Source organism: Chenopodium album, chromosome 19, assembly GCF_948465745.1.
Source record: "Chenopodium album chromosome 19, dcCheAlbu1.1, whole genome shotgun sequence".
Lineage (NCBI taxonomy): Eukaryota > Viridiplantae > Streptophyta > Magnoliopsida > Caryophyllales > Amaranthaceae > Chenopodium > Chenopodium album.
In genome coordinates, this window is record NC_137852.1 from 41,371,216 (window position 1) to 41,391,364 (window position 20,149).

The 20,149-nt window shown below is 35.0% G+C and overlaps 1 protein-coding gene across 1 annotated transcript; it reads left to right on the plus strand.

The window, feature by feature from the left end:
* The first annotated feature begins 1,116 nt into the window (after positions 1–1,116).
* On the plus strand, positions 1,117–17,336 carry LOC145593705 (uncharacterized). Its single transcript, XM_081650030.1, has 15 exons — positions 1,117–1,659; positions 2,942–3,335; positions 3,419–3,593; positions 6,365–6,504; positions 6,699–7,896; positions 7,981–8,081; positions 8,158–8,302; positions 8,667–8,735; positions 8,816–8,861; positions 10,718–10,989; positions 11,218–11,297; positions 11,403–11,538; positions 15,326–15,530; positions 15,615–15,697; positions 16,851–17,336. The coding sequence occupies exons 1-15, from the start codon at positions 1,551–1,553 to the stop codon at positions 16,983–16,985; spliced, it is 3,288 nt and encodes a 1,095-aa protein (XP_081506156.1). The 5' UTR covers positions 1,117–1,550; the 3' UTR covers positions 16,986–17,336.
* The last annotated feature ends 2,813 nt before the right edge of the window (positions 17,337–20,149 follow it).

The window sequence follows — 20,149 nt, forward strand, 5'->3', positions numbered from 1 at the left end:
GTCCTTTGGGACTTCTTTCAAAAAAAATAAAAAATAATACTCTATCTGTTCGCATTAGTTGCAACAATACTATATTTGGAAAAGTTTCACCATTAGTAATTACTCTTTCCCACTAAGGGTGTGTTCTATTCACTTGATTTTTACTTATCTGATCTTATTTAAACTTATCTGATCTTATTTAAACTTATCTGAACTTATTAACCCTTATTAGAACTTATTTTAATTATAAATTAAACTTGGATAGCCCTGGTTAACCCTTATCAAAATTTATTTATCCTGAACTTATCTTATCTGAACTTATTTACCCTTATCTGAACTTATCAACCCTAAGGTGAAAAGAACAAGGCCTAATCCTACTTTCACGAATATTTAATTATATTTCTCTTTCCTAACAAGTACCAACCCCACCCACACTACTTTTAATTTTTTTATTATCTCTTACGAGCAATATTTTATATTATTAGCCTAGTCTATAATTTCTTTAAACTATAAGCCAAGCCTGCTGTTGCAACTAATGCGAACCGGAGGGAGTAGTCTCCAACTCTCCATCCCCCTAATATAAAATTTGAGAGATAAGGGGTTATTTTTAATCCTTGTCCCATCCTGCTCTATAATCCATGTCTCTTCATTTTATTTTATTCCTCTAAACAAACATGATGTATAAGTACAACAAATTTATTTGGATTAGGCCATTATACTCTAAATTAGCGAAATGTTATCACACCATACGACTTAGAAATGACTTGAGTTAATTATGATCCGTAAATTACTGACTTGAACCGAACCCGGCTCGAACCCTAAAATGACCTTAACTCATTTTAATCCGAAATAAATCTGACCTATTATTCACCCGACCTATTATTGATCTGACTTGAACCCGACAAGATGTATGACTTGACTCAAGCATGACCCAACCCGAACCCGACCCGCATAAGTTACAATATTGGCCCGACCCGAACTAACCCAACTCAAACCCAATCCGTTTATCCAATTTGACACATCTCCCATGGATTAAGTGGAACAAAATTGATCTTCTCAAAAAAAAAAAAAAAAAAAAAATGTTTGAACTCCATTGACACATATTGGACCTTCATAGTCCAGAAAAAAAAAAAAATAAATAAAAGAAAAAAGCTGGTGCACATATATATGAATACAGAACACACTGGGTAGTTGAAATTTCTAGCCAAATTCCCCATTTCGTAACTTTCACACTCAATTAGGAGAGAGAAATCTCCAAACCTAACATTCCGCGCGTTTAATTGGATCATCAATTTCTCAAATTTCCCCCAAATTTGCTTATTCTTCCCCAGTAATTCTTCGATTTCATTGCTTTTGCCCTAGTTTCAATCTTTGTCAGCAATTTTCAATTGATCTTCATGTTTTTGCTGATCAATTTCTGCTCAAGGTTTCTTGATTACGAGTAAAATTCTTGAAATTTCCAGCATTTTGCTAATTTTCGATTCTAGTATGAATGGTTGATTGAGTTCAAAGATGATTGTAGAATTCAATTGAGATGAAAATTTGATTGGAATGGTAAATTAGGAGTGGAAATGAGTTCGCAGAGGCGGTTGGTGACTACTCGTGACTTGGTTGAAGAAGCTAAGAAGCGAATTGTCATTCTTTCGATATGTGTTGTCGGTCTTTCTTACCTCATGTCCTGTAAGTTCACTCAATCTTTGCTATTTCCTGAGTTTTTTCGCTTTCAATTAGCTTCTACTGATTTTGTTGAGTAATTGTCGCTTTTAATCGTAGTTCTATGTTTTACTTGTGTGTTGGGAGTTTGGGACAATGCCGTGATTGTAATTCGTTTCGGGTTTAGGATTACACTGCTTATACTTCGTGCATTTTAGGTATGATTGCATTTTACACCATGTTTCGATAGAGAGAATTGGAGGGAAAGGAAGAGAAGAGAAAAGGAATTCGTTTCGGGTTTAGGATTATACTCGTGCATTTTATGTATGATTGCCTTTTACACTATGTTTGGATAAAGAGAATTGTAGGGAAAGGAAGAGAAGAGAAAAGGAATTCGTTTCGGGTTTAGGATTATCCGGCTTATACTTCGTGCATTTTATGTATGATTGCCTTTAACACTATGCTTCGATAGAGAGAATTGGAGCGAAAGGAAGAGAAGAGAAAACACAGAGGGAAGGGGAAGGAATCGGAAGGATTCATTATCTTTTCCCTGTAATCCCTCCACTGTTGGAGAGGTTTGGAAGGAAAATGAAAGGTCACCTTCCCCCTCACCTCACCTCCCTTTCCGAATTTTGAGTTATTGCATTGGTGATCAAAGTTGACAAGTAATTTGAGAATAGTGGGTATATAGTGATATGATGGAATGGAATACAAATTATTTAAATAATCCACGGATTTTGAATGCGGTATGCCAATTTTAATGGTTTACTAGTTGTCACTAGAAGTGGTTTTGGGAAGAATTGAAATACTCGCGAGAAAATCATCTACTTTGAGATGGAGAAACGTTACTTTATAGTTTGGAAATAGTGATAAGATAAGCCTTTACGTATAAATTCATGGATTGCAGGAAGCAAGATATCTAATTTTTTATGTTTCAATAGAGTTTATCTTAAATGATTTGCTCCATTTATCATTAATTGGGCATTTAATGTTTTTATTGTGTTATATGATGGTCGTATCTTTCGAATTCTCCTTCTATACTTTTACAAGTTATGGTACACGGACGTGGATGTTGTATATAACCTTGACATATCTGACATTTGGATGTGTACATAATGTATTATTTACAACACTTGTACCGTTGTACGGATGACTAACCTAGTTCATAATAAGAACTTAGTAGTGGATGCTGGAAGGTCAAAATGTTATTGCTGTACTAATTAGCAAAGTTGACAAAATCTTCTTGTCATTTTTATGTTTGTAAGCACACTTATAATCTGCTATTAATTGTTTTGCACTCTTAATGAAGTGACAAGCACCTCAGTTTGGGTGAACCTGCCTGCTGCGGCTGTCCTAATCATTATCTTCCGCTATTTTTCATTGGATTTTGAGTCCCGGAGAAAAGAGGCAGCTTACAATAACAGGAATACTGAAAAGAGTACAATTCAGGAGAAGCTTCTTGATGTACCTAAAACTGCTGTTAAGAAGGATCAATGGAGAGGGAAGGTCAATTCCCTTCCTGTTGAGGATGCAATTGACCAATTCACTAGACATATAGTTTCCGAATGGGTCACAGATCTCTGGTATTCCAAACTAACCCCTGATCGGGATGGTCCAGAGGAACTTGTGCAATTAATGAACGGCGTTATAGGAGAAATCGCATACCGTATGAAACATATTAATCTCATTGATCTTCTGATGAGGTATTTACTTGCATTAACACTTTATGTATTCATGTCCGTAAATTTCAATAATAAACTGCAAATAATATAATATTATGTTGCAGGGATGTAATCCACCTGATCTGTAAGCATCTGGAGCTTTTTCGTGTATGCCAAGCAAAGATTAAGAAGAACTTGACGTCACTTTCTTTTAATCAACGGGATATGGAGCTAAAACTAGTCATGGTCGCTGAGGATAAATTACATCCACTTTTATTCTCTACTGAGTCAGAACATAAGGTACTCTTCTCAGTGATGTATGTGTATATCTGGTACCAAAGTATCCAAAAAAGATTCACATAATGTGATAATTGACTATCCATGCAAATAAACCTTGTCTTGTCGACAACTAACATTGAAATATGGACTTGCTGAACCCCATATCGGCTGTGTTGTAATGGATATGGCTTGTAGCAGATGGCTAGAATGGGTCTTGGCTAACAGGGTATGAAATTCTTCGAAGTATTCACATTAATGGACTTAATCCTCTTGCATTTTTTTTCAACATGATATAATTCTTCAAAATATCATGCTTCATAAACTTTATAATATATCTGCAAAACTTTTTGGCCAATACGGACAAAATAATAAATGTAAAGTTGAACTTGTGATGATACGGCGAGTCACTGTTATGTAATAGATGACACGAGCAGGAAGATGTTATCTTTGTTGCGGTGCTATCTGAATTTTTGAAACTGCTGAGTTAATTTCAAAGACTTGTTTCTAGGGGTTTTGTAAGGGTAGGGATAAGAAGTTGTTTTGGCACAATGCTTTCATGACACTTATGTAGTGTGCGCGGTTGGAATCTCACAGGTCTTTTCAAAAGTTTCCTTTTCTTCTGATTTGTTGTGAGATAGAGTCACTTATTTAGTGTCGTCCTGGGCTAGGTGGCTGGGGATTTCAAGACACATTTGATTAGGTAAGTTCAAAGAAATTGGGTTCATCTTTACTTTAATATTTGGGTGCTGTTATTGCCTAGGCAAAAAAATCACTTCCAAGGCAAAGTATCTACGCGCTGCCCGTAATCTTTGAGAATCTAAATATGTCAAACTATTTAATTCCATGAAATACTTTGTTATCTTCTAATAATATTTTGTTGCTGATAACAACTTAATTACTTGATTCTCGCATACACCAAATCAGCAAATGATCTGCATCTCAGCATATACTAAATTACTACATGTATGCACATATGCATTCTAATAATCAATACAAGGAGTATCAAAATTGAATTAAAAATATGAATTGATGATTGCAATAGATATAAAACCAAAACTTCCAACAACTACAATAATGGTCCAACATTTATATAAATATAAATAATAAAAAAAAATAATAAAAAAACCAAAATTGCATTGGATCAGTGATCAATTTAAGGGGGGGGGGGATCAAAGTTTAAATTACAAAGGTTTTAAAAATAGCAGACAATATACATAACTAGTCATCATTCTCCAGAGAAATTTTGCTTATGTTCGAGGAGTTCTATATCATACGATTCATATGCATAACGCGAAACGATATACGAAGTAGTAGTTAGTCAAATGTTAATATTAAACTAAAAGATTAGTATATCATTAAAACTAATAATAACTAAAGGAGTATAAAACCACTTACATGATTAGAAATGAACTAGCCAAACAGCAGCATTAAGATCAATTGAATTTAGTGCACATTCACCATGGGTTGGATAAAAATTATTTGACTCATGTATAGGTACTTGATACTTAAAACGTTTCAATGATGCTTCTGCTATTTTAAATTGTGACGAGTCAATGATGGTGAATAAAATAATTTATTGCGGATTTTAATGAGAATATTTAGTAGTTGGAGTTGGAAAGATTTTAATTGGGATATATAGCTACTAATATGATAGGCAACAAAATATTTCACTGAATCAATTAGTTTGACATATTTAGATTCTCAAATATTATGGGCAGCTGGTAGATAATTTGCCTTGGAAGTGATCTTTTTCGCCTTGACAATATCAACACCCTTATATTTTGTTTAGAGTACAGCTTGTCCTTATTCTTTGCACTATTCACTTTTTCAGATATTACTATAGTATTTATTTCTTATAGTGAAATCTTGTTGAGATGGGGTCCTAGCTAATAAAACTCTATACTTTCATAATTATAGCCATGGCTCTAAATTAGTGTGCAGATAAGGGATGGGAAATATATAGTAATTAAATATATGCAATTTTTACACTTTATTTGTAACTTGTACATGATGCACTGAAAGCAAAATCCCAATGGGTGAAAAAAGAGAAGTTAGAGAGATTAGAGCTGGGATAGATAGACTTGAGGGCAGATTTGAGTCATGTAGTATCATTTACCATGTTATGCTTTATCCTTCTATTCTGGTAAGCCTTTCCGATGTGAAAATTCTCTTGTACAACAGTAACATTATGAATAGTCATTCAATACTCCCCATGAATAAAATTTTCTTGTATATATGTCACTTAAATAGCTGAAGACTAGAGAGAAATGGCACTGCCTTAGTACCTTAGTATACCAAAAATATATACCCACTTGTCCCATTGCATAAGGATTTTGAAATTGATTTCCTACAAAACCTCAATGTTATTCAACTTCTGTTTTAGTTACTGATTACTGTGGAATTGAGGAACATTGTGCCATATGTATTTAAAAAAAAAAATCATATAACTGGTTTTGCAGCGTAGGTAAGGATTTTGAAATTGATTTTCTACCAAACTCTTAATTATTTAGCTTATTTGTAGGCATGTGAAGCTAGTATTTTAAGGGGTTTTCTGTTACTAATTATCGCGAGATTGGGGGGCATTGTGCAAATATACATTCTTTTTGTGGAGTGTGTTGGGGGGTGGGGAGGGGAAGCTGTCCTGCTATGGTTTTTCTCTTTCTTGCATGACGCAAGTCTTTTGTTTTGTTTTTTTTTTTTTTTTTAAATTGAACTTTATTAATAATTTGTGGCTGGATTTGGGATCAAATATGATTTGCCACATGAAGTAAATAAATATATCGTATTAACAGGTTTTGCAGCACATTATGGATGGTCTTTTATCTCTTACTTTCAAACCTGAGGATCTGCAGTGTTCTTTCTTCCGTTATGTTTCTCGAGAGCTTCTTGCTTGTGCTGTATTTCGACCAGTGTTGAATCTGGCCAACCCAAGGTACTGAAGGAATTGAGCAGTTCTAAGATTGTATTTTGTGTTTTATTTTGTTTATATGAGGATTTCTGGTTTGTGTTCCAGCGGTGTGCATCAATCTCTCACAAACATCTCTTTTGCCGGATCTGCACTGTATTGTTTGTTGATGTTAGGTCATATTCTTACTTAATGTTATATTTTTCTTGATGCTGTTGTAGATTCATTAATGAAAGAATTGAACAAGTAGTGATATCCGCGAGAAAGAAAAATGGAGAAGCTGCATCAACAAACAATTCTTCGTTATCAAAGCAAAATGGAGGTACTTCTGATGACTTTTCTCCGTTTCCAGATCCCTCTGTCTCGGGTGTTGAACTTGTTCAGCTTAAGAGCAGTCAGTCTGCAAAGTCTATGGATAAACTTGACAGAGAGAAGGTGCATAGTGAAGAAGACGCCTCTAAGGATCCTTTACTGTCAGTTGATACTCGATCTACTCGTTCTTGGAGTTCTCTGCCTTTAGGCTCTACTGCTGCAGCTGGTAATCATGTTGATCGATCAAGCTCTGGAGGTGAATGGGGTGATATGTTGGATTATTTCTCTCGCAAGAAGAAACAGGCTCTTGCTCCTGAACATTTTGAAAATATGTGGTCAAAAGGGAGAGATTACAATGATAAAGATACTCAAACAGTGAATCATGTTAATCCAGAGTCTTCAATAAGGAGATCTGATGCAGTTAATTCTTCAAAAGCCTATGCGAAACAGAAGGAAAGTGGACGGAATATTGCATCTGCAGAGAGAGGTATGATTCTTCCTGGTTCCAATATGAGGCCCCAGTCTGAAACCATGTACATCCATGCTGATAGTAACATGTTGACTCCACCTCCTCTTACATCTGATGAAGATGATGAGCACAACATGTCTTTAGACGAGACAGATATGGTAAACAGTAGTCAAAGTTCCTCAGGTGATGAAGAAAATAGAGTCACGGGTCTAGATTCTCCAACCACCAAAGTATGGGATGGTAGAACTAATAGGAGTTCTGGTGTCTCTCATATTCACCATCCTCTCGAGGGCTTAGAGGGAAAGAAGGGAAAGGGTAATAGAAGGCAGCACCAAAAATTGCATAGACAACAAAGTGGTCGGAAAAGGTCTAGATTAGGCAGTCAAAAGGTGCCATTGTGGCAAGAGGTTGAGAGGACAAGCTTCTTACCAGGAGATGGACAAGATGTACATCCTTTGAAACCTAACGTGAAAGATGATGACTCTAGTGATGATTATGACATGGAGATTGTGGGTAGACTTCAGAGCGGAACTACTGCTTCTTCGTCTGCTTCATTATTACCTGGAAGCTTTACATCATCTGTTAGCTCCTCACAAACTGCATTCTTAGGTGATACATTTTTCAAGCTGAGATGTGAGGTATTTATGGTGATCACCGGCTTCTTTTTAGGGAATTTTAATTATTAATGTATATACTTTTTGATGGCTATGCATTCTTTACAGGTTTTGGGTGCAAATATTGTTACAAGTAGCTCGAAAACCTTTGCTGTATATTCCATATCAGTCATAGATGCTGAAAGAAACAGTTGGTCGATCAAAAGAAGGTACTTAATACTTTGGATTGTGACATTGTCAACTTTGCAACTCCTTTCATTAGCTAAAATAGTTTGCCTTTGATAGATATCGACATTTTGAGGAGCTACATCGACGTTTGAAAGAATATCCAGAGTATAATCTTCATTTGCCGCCGAAACATTTTCTGTCAACTGGTCTTGATGTGCTTGTAATTCAAGAACGCTGTAAATTGCTTGATCAGTATCTGAAGGTTTTGTGCTCTTTCCTCCTGTACCTTTTTCCTTGTATTCTTCTGTCATTCATAATTTTTTCATTAGCTTGGAGTTTATTGCATAGATTGATTATGCAGATTTGTTACTTGGTTTGTTGTAGTAGTGTTGCTTACCTAGCTGATTGCTATGTGATACAATGTTATCATGCTGGTTGTTGCACCACACTATTTGCGATTATGCCTACATGTTTCGAGCAATAGTTTACGGAGGACTAGCGTTACACTGTCTCTTTACTTAAGCTCCTCTTGCTAAATCACTTTATTTCTAATCTTTTTCTTCCTTTTCCTCTACTTTATAAACGAATATTTTAGTAACTCTTTCATGTTTTTGCTTGTTCCTCAGAAGCTCATGCAGCTTCCAACTATTTCAGGATCGATTGATGTGTGGGATTTCCTAAGTATTGACTCTCAGGTTTGCTATTTCTAAAACTTTGTGTTACAACTTGCCTTTGCTCTGTGTATGAGCTCTTAAAACTTTTGTTGACTGTGCAGACGTACACATTTTCCAGTGCCTTTTCCATCGTTGAGACATTTTCAGGTGAATTATTTCTTTATCAGTAAAGTATATTTGACCTTTTTTTCTTCTCTAGATGTTCAGCAGAAATGAGAAAAGCTTTTGATGTAATAGATTTTCTATTGCTTTTTTTATTTGGTGGTGGGATTTGAGATTTCTCACCTTTCACATCGCACACTCTCATTTAGTCATATTTTTCAATAAAATAATAAAATCATATGTTCCACTGTTGCTGACATGTTTTGACTTGTGACACTATTTACAAACTCTACTTTGACTTGGTGGGGGGATTTATAGATAAGAAAAAACATGGTTATACTTATGTGGGATCTTGCTAGATTTGAGTGGTGATAATAAATGGTCGGGCCTTAGTACAAAATCTTTTGCCAAAACCCGCCAAATAGTGTTGGGCTTATCCGGCTAAAGCGGGCTTTACAGGGTTTTCGGTTAGGCTTGAATACATTTTTAGGGTTTTCGGTCGGGCCATTGTTGATCACCTCTACTAGATTTCTCTCATTGTTTATTTTCAAATAAATTTTTACTTATCAATTTGTAGAGACTTTATGATTGAATTTATGGAATGGAAAAGAACCCTACTTTGTTTTCGTTTAATGTTCCCACTTTCCATTTTGAGGTGTATTTATTTGATGTATCCATTTCATTTTTTTTTCGTAATTTGTGAAACATTTTTTACCGTCCTAATAATCAAATTTGGTTCATGTAGCTGACCCCGCTTATAGGAGTAAGGCTTTGATTGATATTTTACCGTCCTAACCCACAATATTTACACTTTTTCAGACTTTCTTTTACTTTTAGAAAATTTTCTTATACTCTCCCACTTTTCACACTCTTTCTTACTATACTTTACACTTTTTTCTTACACCCACTCATCTTTTCACACTCTTTTACTATATTCACCTTTTTTCTTGCACTGATTAACCTTTTCCAACATTCTCTCTTACTTTATAACCGTTTCCTTATACCCACTCACCACTTTTAGAAACAAGAGTCTAGAGCAGAGGCGGATTATAATGGAGGCTGAACGGGCATAACATTTTGGATAAAAAAATTTAGTTAGTGTAAAGGCCCATTTTTAAAAAAAAATAAATAAAAAAATAAATAAAAAAAACCTAAACTGATTACTTTAGCAGCCTAGATAAGCTAATCTACCATAACTACCCAATTCCCTTTAAAAAGGTACCGACAATCCGAACCCTTTCCCCTCTTTTACTCAACACGTTTTCAATCCTCATCAACACAATTGATAAAGTATTTTCAATTTTAGATAGCAATTCAATTTCTACTTCCAAGAACAAGTGAAAATACCAGGTATTCATTAATATGTACGACTGTAGTCGACTACTTTTTCATATATTTTTATTTTTACATTTTATTGCAATTAAATTTCTATATTATATTGATTAGTTTTGTAGTTTGAGCACGCATTAAAAAAACAAATTGCTAATTTTAGGCGACAGTACGTTATCAAGGTCAATAAATTATCAGTTAAAAATATAGAGTACGTTTTTGCCTTCATTGATATATCGTTTTTTATTTTTCTATTTAATCTATCAATTGACAAGTTGTTTTTAACTTTTGTTTTATACCTGTGATTTGTGTATTATAATGCATTGATGAAGAAATTAGTCACTAATGTATATATGCTTAAGTGCTTAAAGTTAATCACTAGAAATTATTGGCCCTCGAAAGAAAAAATTTCAAGATCCGCCACTGGTCTAGAGTCTAGGGTTACATTTTGGAAAATAGATGGAGTAGTTAGTTCACACTCTTAAAGCAATTTGAAGCATAATCATCCACCCTAATATTTCATACTTTTCTAGACTACTTTTAATTGATGTTGCTATTATGGATTATTTCAGTTAAGCCACAAGAAAACAGTGCGAGTATGTCCTGTCTTGGTGGCCCAAAAGTGAATCTCATACAACCTAGGAGTAATCATGCAGAACCTGATAACAAAGATCAATTACCCCAAAAAAATCCTGTAAAAGAGTTTGGGAAACCTGTGGAGAGTTCAGGTGGAGATTCAGATAACAGAATTCAGAATATTGGAAGAAAGGGGAATGAAGGTGATGAGCGGCAAAATATTGGAAGAGAAGGAGATATGTTTGATGATCCAACGATTCCTATGGAGGTACTGAAAGTTGAACTTACTGAAGTCTTTATTTAATCATCATTAGTTTGTATTGAAAAAACTTGTGTGAAAATCAAGTATGTTGCTGAGGAACACTCGTATCAGTACTATTCACTGGCCTAGTTTGTTCTCCTATTAAGTCTGTGTTCTTTTTTGGGGTTCTTTCATTTCTTTTATTCTTTTCTCTTCTACTTCACTGGTTCACTGACTGACTTCCTTTGATTTCAGTGGGTGCCACCAAATCTGAGTGTCCCCATATTGGATTTGGTAGATACTGTGTTTCAGCTGCAAGAAGGAGCTTGGATCAGGTATTCTAGGAATCTTATAATACTACCTTATTTTACTTTTGGGCCCAAGATTGTACGTTGCTTCATGTGTAAGCATATCCTCTCCTATTTTGTGCTATATGATAGGCGGAAGGCTTTTTGGGTGGCCAAACAAGTGTTGCAGCTAGGGATGGGTGATGCACTTGATGATTGGTTGGTTGAGAAGATCCAGCGTTTACGCAGGGGATCTGTAATTGCTTCAGGGATTAGACGAGTTGAGCAGGTAAGAAGTTTCTTCTTTTTATGGATCATGAACTTACAACATTTGTCTTAGCTTTTTTGAATGTTGCAATGTCTGTAGAATGATGGAAGAGTATTGGTTACAGATGCTTACTAATTCGAGTTCTGATAAGTTATTTCTTTAATTGTGTTCAATGGAATCTCAATGTCATTGTCCTAGTGTTAATTATGCGTGTGATGTAGGGATTCCTTGCCAATGTAGGGCTAAACCACTAATGTTGTGGAGCAGTCTCCTGTTCTTATTGTAGTATGCTGTCTAACAAAAAGTTTAAGATTTTGTATTTTCTGGGATCACTCACTATAATCTCATCACATTATTTTTGATCAATTGGTCTCTCTTAAGTAATAAAAACTGTAAACCATTCTAATGACCACCATCACCTTGCCAGCATTGTGTTTTTTTTTATTGATTAACTCAGAAAATATGATAGTCTTTTGGGGCCAATAGTACTAGTCACCGGAAAGTAGAAGGGTTAGTAATATTAATGATCAGGATTTTACCTGCACTTTCTTTCTGGTTGGCAAGATGGCAACTCCATGGCTGGCATGAGGATTGGATTGTTGTATTCTCAGATTTCTTTGGCAACTCCATGGCTGAAATAATTGCTTGCGAACAAAGGGGGAAATATTGGAACTTGTTTATGTGACATCCCAGTATACTAATAAGGAACTTCTTCCTGGAGTAATGGCTTCCTTGTTTCTGCCTGTTTAATGACAAACCCTCGTAAGATCCTGGGTTCTACACCTATTACTTTGCAATAATTCCATTAGTGCAAGGTTGCAGGCTCTTGCTCCTCCATCTTATATCACTCAATGGGTCAGTCATCCTGTTTTGTGGTGTCTGTTATATGGATTGTGTTTGATTTTAAAATATAGGGATAGGTTCCACCAGCATCCCAGCTTCTTCCTGGGATGTGCTTAACAAGTTCCCTATTAGGTAATTTAATGAGCGTGGCTTACATTGATGCAGTAATTATCTACAGATCATATCATATAACTAATATATAAAGCTAAACTTTTAGCCGGGCGACGAGACAGCGACACTTGGGCGTTCCAACTTTTCGCCAAGTGTCACGCTAGGGCTGTACACCGGTCCATAACCGGACCGGACCTGAATGGACCGGGACCGGACCTGAATTAACAGGTCCGGTTCCGGGTCAGACCTGAACAATCAGGTCCGGTCCGGGTTTGGACTTGAACAGACCCGATTCTTGATTTGCGTTTTTTTTTTCCCTAATAAAAAATCTGCTGGACCTATTATAAAATTAAATACAAAAAAAGAAAAAGTGATTTCAAAAATAAAATAAAATAAATTTTTATAAAAAAACAAGCACCAGCAATCAACATTAAAATTTGAAAGGAAAAAGTAGTAATATTACTCCAGATCTAGGCATAGGAAATTGATACTTCGTAGCCCCTCACAATCTCTTTAACTTGATAAACCATTTAACAATCAAAGGTGGGCTATCACTATATTAAATAGATCTAAATTTCTCGCACAATTTCATATTCCTTTGGCGTGAAACTAGCAGCGGGTATCTGCGAGGACGATGGTTGCTTGTGAATTCATCATACACGCTTGAAGGTGGTTGCTAGCAGGGGTACGCGGCGGCGCTCGTGACCTCTTGGTACTTGATTAGGGTGGTTGCTCGTGAGAATACGAGGGTGGTGTGGTAGATTGGGTGTTGGTGTGGTGGTCTAGTGTGCAGATCTGCTGCGTAAGGGGGTGGGTGTTGGTGTGGTGTCGGCTGAGAGAGAGAGTGAGGAGCGAGTTAGGGTTAGTGGGTTACAAAAATGAAACTGACTTGTTTTCAAATTTGGAACTTTTTTTTTTTAAAATAAAAAAACGAATTTTTACCGGGTTTCAGGTCCAGACCTTAAAACCCCGGGTTTGGACCTGATCCAGACCGGGACCGGAAACCTTGATTTTCTAGGACCGGGACCGGACCTGAATCTACAGGTCCGGGTCAGGTCCGGTCCCAACAGGTTCGGATCAGGTCGGTTTTCAGGTCCGGTCCCGTTTATGTACACCCCTATGTCACGCCACGTAGGATAGAGTTATATAGAATTCAATTTGTAGGATAAAAAAGTTAGTTTAGAATTTTATTTTCAATCAAATTTGGATAGAATTTTATGATAAAACTGTTAATTTAGAGTTTTATTTTCTATAAAGTACTAATATTTCATATGTTCAAATTGAATTATAATTTTATTCAAAAAATAATTCGATTTTAACTCTCATAAATTATCATATAAATTTATTTTTTGTATCATAATTTATTTTTGGAGCCAAGGAATCAATTCAAAATGTACCACATCCATTGTTTATACCTGTCAATCGGGTCGGGTCATGAGTCATTTTGGACAGGATCATTATTTCAGGTTACGAGTCAAGAAATGTTTTTCATCGATATTATTATTATTAGTCATTACATGCCTACTAAATTGTTTAAATCGTGACAAAAACACATCAATTCCTAACTAATTTTGTATCAATATGTTTTAAAATTTGACATATAAATTAAAAATTTATTTTAAAATTCAATAAACAACCCGGGCATCGCACGGGTACAAAACTAGTATATATTAAACCTATTTGGATTGACTAAAGGACTCTTACTTACCTGGACTTCTGAATTTGTAAATATGCTAGTATTCATATGCTACTTCTTATCCTGGCAGTGCATTTTAACAAATTGTGCAAGTCACACAGAGCAGGTACATGCTAGGACAAGCTTATTGTATTTACTGTATTACATTCTATGCAGCTTCTGTATATTATAATATTGCTGACATTGTGTCAAGCTTCTGTGGTGCATTTTTGTCTGAAATCGGATAGAGTGACCTTTTGCTTGTTCACCTGTCTACTGTATAGGCTTATAGCATATATGAAAAGCATCTGCAGTTTGAGTTTTCTGTCTGTGAAATCAGTTAGGGTGAGTTCTCACCTGTTTTCTGTTTTAAGGAGTAGCATATATGAAATGTGTAGGGAGAGTTTTTACTCCTAATTTCCCAGTCACCGACATCAAAATTATTATATGAGGTTCTTGCTCGATGCCAAGTATCATATTAATGGAGACCCATTTCCTCATATGCATGATAAGCTTCTTCCTGTGAATTAAAGGTGTTCCACTGTTTGAATTAGAGGCATTAGAGCAGTGTCTGGTAACGCATGCAAAGCTAATATCATCTTCCCTAATGTCAAATGTATTACATCTGAATATGATGCCACCTAGAAAATAAGGCGGGGCCGTGGGAGCGATAGGAAAACCTTTCTAGTTAAGCATTGAGTGCTTGAGTTTGCCTTGCCATGATTTCTGCTACATACTGAACACCTTTGTTTGTTCTGTCATTATGCATGAGCGATGAGGCAAAATTTTGTTTTACTCGTTTACGGATGAAGCAATCATCAGTGAATTATGTAGTAAGCTCTTTCTCATTCCTTCCCGCTCCATTCTATTAAAAAAGAATGAGTTTAGCTGGGCTTAGAATGTATGTACGATAGTTAGGAGAGAGGGTAGGGTGCCTCAACAAGTGAAAGCAAGGTTATAAGCAATCTCTGGAATGTCCATCCAGAACCACGAGTGCAAACATATCTGAATAAGACTCACAGCCACAGGAAATGTGTCACCTCTCTTTTAAAACAATGGTCATGAGTTACGAATGATTATCCGTCTTCTGATTTACATAGTCTTTATCTGATTTGCTGAAGTTGTCATTGTCACTTTGTCATTAAGTAGATGTTTAACACTTGGAAAACTTGTATGCAGATACTTTGGCCAGATGGAATATTCATCACAAAGCATCCTAATAGACAAAGACCACCTGCCACTGATAGCCCGCCTCAGAATTCTTCTCATGGCCAACTTCCTGATAGGGTTTCATCACCAAAGGCCGAGAATTTTGAGAACAATGCTGAGCTTCAAGAGGAGGAAGCTGATAGACGTGCCAAATTTGTCTATGAGCTAATGATTGGTAAGTTATGTAATAGAAGTGTATGAGCACACCTGGGTGTTATCATGCATTGTGGGATGATCAAAACCTGAATTTTTGTTGCAGATAATGCTCCTGCCGCTGTTGTAAGCATTGTTGGTCGTAAGGAGTATGAACAGTGTGCTAAGGATCTGTATTACTTTCTCCAGGTAACTTATTGTAGTTGGAGAAAACTATTTCTGCCTTGTTAATATTGTCCGTGCTGTACAGTTAATTTTAATCTCCCTTGTATCTTTGGCTGAGTGATCCTCCTCCTACCCTGTATCACGAAGTGCTCATTTTGTTCAGTTAGACCTGAAAAGTGAAAGGTATGACTAAACTAGGCATGACGGTAATGTGTGCATGGAGGCGTGCTAATTTGTATTGCTGTGGACATGGGCATGTATAAAAAAATTAAAAAGACAGTAAAACCTTAATCTGTCTTTGAAGCATGATTTCGTCTGAATGGCTTCAGATTTACTATTTTTCAGTTGGCTACTTTGCAATAAAGTCCCGTCGTCTTGACAATGTGGTTCATTAGTTCGTATGAAAGTTAAAGTCCACCTTTGAAATGCAGAAGGGTGTATATATCAAATAAGTAAATGAATAAAAAATATATCAAGATTAAAAAAAAAAATTAATGGTTGCTGAAGGACACTTCAATTTTACAAGTGGCTATAGATTGCCAGAACTTAGCCTTTCTCCATTCGACTTAGGGAAAGTATGCTCCTTGCTTGTCCTCTGGGAGAAGTGGATGATTTGTGGGTTATCATAGATACTTTGAACCCTAAAATTGGCTTTTTAAGTAGAGAAAGCTGAATGAATGATTAATTGAATTGTTTTGTGGAACCAGTGACTCCCATCTTGGTATCTGGGGTTACTTCCCAGTTCCCACCGTTCCTCAGCTGTCTTGTTGTGGCATGTTGTTAAGCTTTCAGCTTTCTGATGATGTCAATTGTTGTTTTAAGCTATATAATTGGATATTTGAGGGAAACTAAATTTCACTCTAATAAGACGTGTAATAAAATCACTTTCTGATTGTCATTTGGTATTTTGACTTACCTGAGTTACCTCTCCTGTGTGGTACTGCTTGTCCAGTAGATGTTTTTTTTGCTGCTTTTGTGGGGTTTTATTTTGTGAGAAACATTTACTAGTACATATGAGCATTTTATTATGGAATGAATTCTATAAACCATGTGAAATATGTAGCGTCAAGTAGCTGCACAATTAATTGATTTATTAGAATCTTTTTATCATGTTCATATTTCATCAATATGGCAAGAGGACAACTGCAAGCTTTCTGATATTGTTTGTGCTTGGCAGTCATCTGTTTGTTTGAAACAGCTCGTCATGGATCTCCTTCAACTCGTGCTTTTGTATGCATTTCCAGAGCTGGATCATGTTTTTAAGCCGCTACATGAAGAAAAACACAAGTTTGGAGAATTCAAGGCTGCTTGAAAGAGTTGCAAATATCTGCCAAAAACATACCCGTTTGAAATATCTAGAATGTCTGTAACATGTGTAAATCTTGACAGCACAGAGTGAGTCCCTAGTTCTTTCATTGATCGGACTGCTGAGTTCTGTAAATTTTGAGGATGTTTCAGATGAACCACAGAAATTTCCATTTACCCCCACAATGTAAGTGAAAGCCACTGATTAAAGCACTGAATTGTGCTTAAAAAGTGTAATGTAAATTTTGAAAATGTTTCAGATACATTGTCAGAAACCTTGCAGATCACTAGATTCAGTTCCTGCTCCTATATGGGATTCATTTCCTCCTTATTGCTGGACAAATTTTTAAATGTGCTAAACCAAACGTCGATGTTTTTGTTTTAAAGATCCCATAGGTGATAACAATACTCCTACTCGAATATAATTGTTCGCCGGACAAGCCATTGATGGAGAAGTGAATGACACAATAACAGCTAGTACACCTTTCCCCATTGGAATACAAGAATTACAAAGTACATAACAGCTCAATCCATTGGAATACAAGAATTACAAGTACATAACAGCTCAATATGGTGATAAAAAATAATGGCTAGTACTCGCCAAATTGTTCACTTTATATGAGGTGATTTATGCGAATATCATATTGTGACAAATGGTAGCAAGTTACACTACCTAAAAATTAGTATTATTTCTAAGGGAAAAAAAAGAAAAAAAAAAAAATTAAAGTTTGATACATAAGAAAGATATAGATGATGTGTGTACACGGCCTACCACGTAAGAGCCACATGAACCAGCCGTGGTTTGCGGTCAGCTTCTTTATAAATCATTTTCATCATCCAAAATAAATGATTACAATTTTTGTTAATCTTTGTAGATTTCCCTACCTTATAAAAAGTAGAAACTTACTCTTATGAATAGTGTAATGCCAATTATACCCTTTAAAATGTGCATTTACATATATACCCTCATTAATATGTACAAGTTTTTTTAATGAATAGTGTTTGGACAATTATACCCTCTGAAATATTTAATTACGTACTTATTTGCTTTCATGCATTAATGTTAGTTGTCTTGGATATTTATACTCATAAACATAGTTGTGTACATATTTTTTTGTCACTAATTTTGCCAAAAACTAAATTTGTGCTTTTAAGACCAAGCCGAAAGAGTAACTAGATATGACTAGCTATGCGCGCGCATCGCGCGCGTTAGCTGCCCTAGTTATATAGAAACGTCCCCATTTTAGTTGGTTAGGATTTATTATTGTCTCCTTTGGTAAGTCGAGGAAATGAAGATGAATTTGGTGTCAATTATTAAATCACTTGCTTTGTTGTCTTAGTTAGAGATGGAAATAGACCTGACTTGGTATAAGCCCGTCATAAGCCCAACACAACACAAAAGGAATGTTGCTAGATTATGGCCTAATTTCAACTCGCTTATTTTATTATACATTTACTTATTAATAATAAAATAAAAAAATTATACAAAAAAATAAGTGGTTTGCTGGCCGGCGTTGCATGCGGGACATGTTGTGCACGAGCCATCATTAGAGCACAAATATTTCATGGCTCATTCTAGACACGAGTCACTTAAGCACGAGACAAGTTGACCTAACACGTGGACCTACATGGCATGGCCCATGCCCATCTTTGGTGTTAACCATAGAGAAGCCAATAATGTATATGAAATTAAAAATTATTTTAGCTTACTACCTCTAATGTTTCCTATTGATTTTCTTACATAGTATTTATTTTATCGGCGCATATCGTTATAAAATGTTATATATATATATATATATATATATATATATATATATATATATATATATATATATATATTTATATTTATCTCTTGCTTTAGGAAAACATAGACTTCATTTAGCTCGCCTTGTTTTCACTGATTTAAAAAAATTGAATAAAATTTGTCAATGGTATATAGCAAAATATATGAGACATATTGAGGTTAAAATAAATTCTAGTAAGTTAATACGAGTGAAAATCAAATAAACAGGAATATGCCCTTAGGATGTGTTTTTTCACTTGAATTTAATTAAATTTTTTAGGCCTAATTGATCATGATAGAAATAGATTTAATAGACCTAACTAAAATTGATTTAAATATAAAATAAATTTTAATTTTAAATTTAAAATTGTCGTCGGAGGCCTAAAGGCAACATAATTAAATTAGATTGAATTGCTTATCTTTAGAAATTAAGGGGTGACATTGAAAGACATTCTTGTGGAATTTGTGGAAATCTAATCTTTGAGAAAGCAAAATTTAAATTCCTCTGCATGTGCATGAACCAAAACATGATCGAGACTAGTGTTCCTCACTATTCGTAGTCCATCAACATCTACTGACCCAACCATTATGACTTCACCCCCACAATCAATTCTTAGCCCATCAACCATAGTCATTGGCCAACTTGGCATTGGGGCAATTGAATTTTATGGCCAACGCACGTCTCAACCCCTTAATTTTATAAATATTTTCTATACTCCACAATTTATATAATTATATTATTAATATAATATATGTTACAATTATCTACACAACACATTATAGAAACAAGATAAATATTTTGTGGACCATTTTATAGAAACATTACCACTTAATATAATATGTACATGTATAGTAGAATGAACTTTATTCACATGTAAGTTGGCCAACTTGTGAAATTGAAATTAACTAAACCATGTGTTTATAGTCAACCAGAACATTTAGGAAAAAAAAAATTTATTACCCCAAAGTTTAATGTCCCATATAAACATCATTCTTAGTCTTGACATTTAGGACAATACTTTATGAATGATGCGAAATTTCTCCATTTATCGTAACTTATCTTATCCTTATAATAATTCTCTTTTACTTGTATAATAATTCTCTTTTACTTGTACTATAAAATCTTGAATTACTTTTTAATTTTTAAAATAGAAATTAAGACTAGTGATACAAACTAACTTTGATCGATACGAAATTAATTACAATTTATTGTAAATTTTAGTGTGTTTTATTCATCTTAAATCCAATTATTAAGGATTTCAAATCTTAGCTTATTAGGCTTAAATAAAATTGACTTAATCGAATTTAGTTCTCTTACCTTAAACTTGAATTTGAGCTTATCATATTATGTTTTTCTTATTGCCACAAAACGTAACTATTTGAATATA

Excerpts from the sequence above, each read along its gene's own strand:
- LOC145593705 (XM_081650030.1), top strand. The coding sequence starts at position 1,551 with ATGAGTTCGCAGAGGCGGTTGGTGACTACTCGTGACTTGGTTGAAGAA. Across the intron at positions 6,505-6,698 it reads TTGAATCTGGCCAACCCAAG|ATTCATTAATGAAAGAATTG; the intron begins GTACTGAAGGAA and ends ATGCTGTTGTAG. Across the intron at positions 8,082-8,157 it reads AGTTGGTCGATCAAAAGAAG|ATATCGACATTTTGAGGAGC; the intron begins GTACTTAATACT and ends TGCCTTTGATAG.